Source organism: Microtus oregoni, unplaced genomic scaffold, assembly GCF_018167655.1.
Source record: "Microtus oregoni isolate MIOR12 unplaced genomic scaffold, Mior012 000004F_ref0000308, whole genome shotgun sequence".
NCBI lineage: Eukaryota > Metazoa > Chordata > Mammalia > Rodentia > Cricetidae > Microtus > Microtus oregoni.
This window is the reverse complement of record NW_024543063.1, coordinates 9,589,936-9,595,530: the sequence shown is the minus strand read 5'-3', so window position 1 is coordinate 9,595,530 and position 5,595 is coordinate 9,589,936. Positions and strand designations below refer to the sequence as shown.

Here is a 5,595-nt window from a genome sequence, read left to right as displayed (position 1 = left end):
ATCAATCCATCCCTGCTACGAGCTTGCCTACAGCATCGTCAAGGTGAGCTGGCCCTAAGTCACTTGTGTTAGTGTGGCCCACCTCCGTCCCCACCCAAAGACCACCCTCCCAGATGCTTTAGGCAAACAAGTCCTACAGACCGACATTGTGTACCAGTTGATTTTATTGTGCCCAGGAGATCGGAAGGCCTAGGAAGATGATGTCAGACACAGCAGGGGGTACCTCTAATTCCCATATTATATGGAGGACTGAAATTTACACTAGGCGTGGCCCTGTCTCAAACGCTGGAGAGGAAAAATGCCAGGTGCAGGCCCAGTGGATCAAGGAAGAAGCTACCAAGTGCTGCTGCCACCCAGATACTGGGGGGTAGGGGACAGGCTCTCCATGTGCCATGCCTCTTAAAGGAGCCTGGATCGAGGGAGGTGGCCTAATGATGGCCGTGTCAGAGCTTAGCTGGACCCATTATTCAAGGTGCAACAGAAGCCCACTGAGTCTGGCAATGGGGCTGTCCAGTGTTGGTGACTCAGACACAAGGTCCTGGTTGAGCCATGGCTGCCTGCTGCTTCTACCATGGTCAATAGGTATTGGAGTTTGTCTTGTCTCAATCTTCAAGGCAGGGGAGTGCTTCATATCTGAGGCTGGGTTAACACTCTCTGAGGTCTGTTGGAGCCTTAGGTGGGGTAGCGGCTTGGCAACCCGAGTTATATTAGAAACCTGGAAGTAGGGAACAAAACCAGAGGGACAGGTGGAGCCCAGAAAACTGTACTGGAGTCCAGTGAGCTTAGACAGTCAAGGTTCAGCTGCCATGGCTATCGTCAACATTGTCCCTGCCAACAGGAGCATCAGGGTAGAAGTCTGGCCCCGACTCGCAGCACGGTTCTGGCCAGCAGGGGGCGCCAGGCCGCAGTCGGTGTAGGGCTCCAGGCAGCCTGCAAAGGCCATGACGTGCGCAATGTAATTCTGCTCCTGTACTCCGTGCACCAGGTGTGCCTGCGGACCACGCGCGAATATCGCCACATCTTCACCGCTGTGGGTCTCGCCGTACAAGGGCACAGCCGCCTGCTGCTGGTACGTGGGGTTGCCTGCAAAGAAGGGATGTCCTGAGCAGTGGCTTCCACCTCTATGAAGCTCTTAGCCCCGGCCCCATGTTGACAACCCCACTGAACTTACTGCTCTCTTCCTCAGTGACATCAGCCCGGACACCATTAATGAGTCTGTAGCCGGGACCATTGCCATACAGGATGGAGGTAAAGGATTTGCCATCCAGAGCCTTGAAGGGAACCAGACCTGCAGGGAGAAGAGATGACCTATATTTGAAAAATGGCCTCTGCACATCTTCATCTTTTGCCTGGTCACCAGATCCCCACGAGACAGCAATATCTGTCCCCTCTCTCCTGCACCTACCAAAGATGGAGGTCCCCCGAAGTGTGTAACCACCAAAAGAGAAGACGTGGGAGTGGTCAGCAGTGACGAGGATCATCGTGTCCTGCTCACTGGTGAGCTGGTCTGCCTTATCAATGGCCGAGTCGAACATGACAGCCTCAGTCAGTGCACGGTAGGCTCTGCCTTCATGATGGCCATGATCAATGCGGCCCCCTGCAGGAAACCCGTGGTGGGGAGATGCTTGAGTCTGCCCTAGACTCCTGTCTCCTCCTCCTTTCTGCCAGGCACAACCACTCACCTTCCACAAAGAGGTAGAAGCCTCGGGGGTTCCTGCTCAGCATGCGCACAGCCACCTCTGTCATCTCCACCAGGGAGGGGTCCTGGGTAGGGTCTCGGTAGGTGTCATATTTCATGTGTTCAGGCTCAAAGAGACCTGAAGAAGAAAATCCATGGTTGAGCTGGGCAGTGGTGGTGCATACCTTTAATCCCAGCACTCGGGAGGCAGAGGCAGGCGGATCTCTGTGTGTTCCAAGACAGCTAGTGCTGTTACACAGAGAAACCCTGTCTCAAAAAACAAAAACAAAATAAAGGAAGGAAGGAAGGAAGGAAGGAAACCCATGGTGAACACCAGAGTAAGTAGTAGGGACATTATTAACCCCCCCTCCACACACAACTGCCCAGGTGATGGGGATGTATGTGTACACACACACACACACACACACACACAATTCCCTAATGGAAGGGTTCCATAGCAAGAAACAGGAGTTATTACCCATGAGGTGTGTCACAGATGGATCGAGGGATGCCTGAATGAGCTCCGTGTGGTTCCAAACATACCGGGCCCCCTGCAGGGACAAGCCAGTCTCCTAAGTACATACCTTCAAATACACAGCCCTCACTAGTTCCTGCTATATGCCCTTTGCCCTAAGGGCCCCAATACCTGATGCTTTGCCAGCCACTCTTGAACAAGGTTCCGTCCATCCAGCCTGGTTCCAGCCTGGCCAGTGTTAGTTGGATATTCCTGGTCTGGTGTTCCCTTGGGAAACATGAATTTGCGGCCACCACCGAGGATCACCTATAATCAGGAGAACTTGGGACCTAAGTGATCTTCTATTTCTTATCAACAGCACCTGGTCCCAACAGGTCTGAAAGAAGACACTTCTCTTGGCTGCGCCTTCTGTACCCGTTCTCGACCAACCCCTCAACTACCCTATCAGAACTCAGAGTGTGGACTGTATAGTCTTCAGTGAGTGACAACCTTGCTCCAGCCCCCCTCCCTCATTCCTGGAACTCACATCAATGTCCACGTTGGAGATGAGCTGTACAGAGATGTCCTTGCAGCCCTCCTGCCGTGCCGAAGCAGACATTTCTGCATCCGAGTACCAACCTCGGTTCACCGCGTGTGCGTAGGTGCCGGCTGGAGAGGCGTGCTGCACCGATGTGGTGGTCACCACTCCCACAGACTTTCCTGCAGAAGAGGTCAGGTGAGTCACCCAGGACCCCAGCCCGCCCATGTCCGTCCTCAAGCCTTGTCCCAACCCACCTGCTTTCTTAGCGCGATGCATCACAGAGATGACCTCATTGCCCCGTGTTGTGTTGCACTGGTCAAACTGTGCGCTGGCACTCAGGCCAATGACCTTGAAATTCGTTTTGACCCCGCAGAGAATGGCAGTGGCTGTGCCTGCGCTGTCTGGGACCTGCACGTCTGTGTTGTACGTCTAGGGAGAGGTATTCTCAGCTCAGCTCTGCTGGACTTTCTGGGACTTGTCCCCACTGCTCCAGGTCTGCATTCTTCCCAGCCTCCTCCCTCCTGTACCAGCTCTTGCCATCCCTTGTGGGGACCCAGGTGCCTCCAAGCTCACCTTGGACAGAGCTGTGTATGGGAAGCGGTCCATGGCTAGGGGTGTCTCAGGTCCTAGATGGCCTTCCAACTGTCCCTTTAGGATTCGAGTGGCTGTCACTGTGGACACCCCCATTCCTGACGGAGAAGAACTCAGATCTTTACCCCCAGGCCCGCCTGGACCCACCAGCGGCCTTAGGTTCCTGAAGTTCAGGGGCTCCAGGGTGGCCAGGCCTCAGACACTCACCGTCCCCGAGGAAGAGGATGAGGTTCTTGGCTGACGTCTGAATGGGCTGCAGCTTCTTGGCAGCATCCAGGGCCTCAGCTGCCTTTTGGTTCCAGAAGGCTGGGTTCTCCTCCTCCACTGACCAAGAAAAGAGCAGAAGGGTCAGAAGGGCCCGTGGGTGTGAAAGGAGCAGGCACCAGAAGGAGTGCCTCAATACCTGGGATGACGCTAAAGGACAGCTGTGAGCCGACGGCCAGCAGCAACATGCAGGCTCCCCACATGGCTGGGGCTGTTTGCTGGTAGTTCGGAGGTTCGTGCAAGGAGAACCTGGAAGACCAGAATGCTAGCTGAGGCTCTGACTGCCTCTCCTTAAATAGAGGAAGACTTACTTCCTGTTTGAAAGGCTCAGAGATCAAGCTTGGCGGTGGTGGCCTACGCCTTTAATCCCAGCACTCGGGAGGCAGAGGCAGGCGCATCTCTGTAAGTTTGATACCAGCCTGGTCTACAAGAGCTAGTTCCAGGAGAGGCTCCAAAGCTACAGAGAAGCCCTGTCTCAGAAAGAAAGAAAGGCTCAGAGACCTTTTCTAATCCTCAGGCTCTACTCTAGCCCCACCCTACAGTGTGAACTGAAGCTTGTCTGGTTTAGGAAGGGCCAGAGCACAGAAGGCCAGGCCAATGTCCTGAATCTGAGGCTGCAGGTGGGTCCCAGGCATCTCCCCCAGGTTAGGTGGGAGGCTGAGGGCAGCTTCGGTCGGAGAGAAGGGCACTAATCTTATGCCCTTATGCTGCGGTGGTCACCAGCCCTCTGCTTACTCTGTTGCATGGGGACCCATCACTTTTTTTTTTTTTTTGAGACAGGGTTTCTCCGTAGCTTTTGGTTCCTGTCCTGGAACTAGCTCTTGTAGACCAGGCTGGCCACGAACTCACAGAGATCCGCCTGCCTCTGCCTCCCAAGTGCTGGGATTAAAGGCGTGTGCCACCACCGCCCGGCCCCATCACTTTTTTTTGTTGTTGTTGTTCCAGAGATAGTTTCCCTAACTGCATCTCCCTGGACTGGGGCAGGTAAGGTATCCATCCCAGAGCATTGGCCAGGAGGAATACTGAATTGGAAAGATGGAGCTGGCAGGTCCCATAGATCCTTGTTTGTGAGGCAGCTACTTTTGTGTGTGTTTGAATACAGCTGGAATAGAGGCTGTGCAAGATCCTGAGCCAAAACAGACAAGGCCTGGATCTTCCTCAGGAGCAAGCCGGTTTTACCTATGGTGTGGACCTCTGTTCTCCTGGGCAGGTAGAGGGTCCCAAGATGAGTACTCTGCAGAGACCCGGGGCATCTGCAGGTTGCAGGTGTAGACTACGATTCAGAACTGAGAGATTTCTCTCTTTTTTGTTGTTTTTGTTTTGCTTGGTTTGGTTTGGTTTGGTTTGGTTTTGTAGACAGGGTTTCTCTGTAGCTTTGGAACTCACCAGGCTGGCCTTGAACTCACAGAGATCCACCCGCCTCTGCCTCTAGAGTGCTGGGATTAAAGGCGTGCGCCACCGCCGCCTAGCTTGAACTGGGAGCTGTCTATAGCCAGAGGGTAGGCTCAATGCATTTCTGTGTCGCAGTGATCCCACCTCAGAGCGTAGAACCCAGATCCTGTTGTATGAGGTTCAGCCTTATTCACAGTAGCCAAGAGGTGTGGGACAAGCCACACGTCCACGGATGGATGAGCGGACCAGAAACAGGACCCAGGTAGGCGTGGTGGCTCAAGGTTGTAAAAGCAGGTCTTCTAATCCACGTCAGGAAGAGGGAAGATTGAAGGCTGTTCTATGCTGTAGCAAATACATTGACTCAAGACCAACCAGTCAGCTGGGCAGTGGTGGCACACTCGGGAGGTAGAGGTAGGTGGATCTTTGTGAGTTCAAGGCCAGCCTGGTCTACAAAGTGGGTACCAGGCCAGCCAGGGCTATACAGAGATTTTCATCTCAGATAAATAAATAGAGATCAGTAGGCTGGAATGTGGCTCAGGTGGCAGCACACAGGAATTCCAGGTTCAATTCCCATCGCTACATAAATCAGGTGTGTGAAAGATGGATCATCCTTGAAATCCCAGCACTCTCACGCCAGCGCTTGAGATGTGAAGTCACCCCAGGCGGGCGTGGTGG

General features: G+C 53.9%; 1 protein-coding gene across 1 annotated transcript; it reads right to left on the bottom strand.

The window, feature by feature from the left end:
• Positions 1-790: 790 nt before the first annotated feature.
• LOC121447284 (alkaline phosphatase, germ cell type) lies at positions 791-3,731 on the bottom strand. Its single transcript, XM_041650460.1, has 11 exons — positions 3,668-3,731; positions 3,472-3,588; positions 3,247-3,362; positions 2,928-3,102; positions 2,680-2,852; positions 2,325-2,459; positions 2,157-2,229; positions 1,683-1,817; positions 1,406-1,597; positions 1,172-1,288; positions 791-1,083 (listed from the first exon to the last, which is right to left on the bottom strand). Exons 1-11 carry the CDS (start codon positions 3,729-3,731, stop codon positions 791-793), a joined length of 1,590 nt encoding a protein of 529 aa, XP_041506394.1.
• Positions 3,732-5,595: the final 1,864 nt, after the last annotated feature.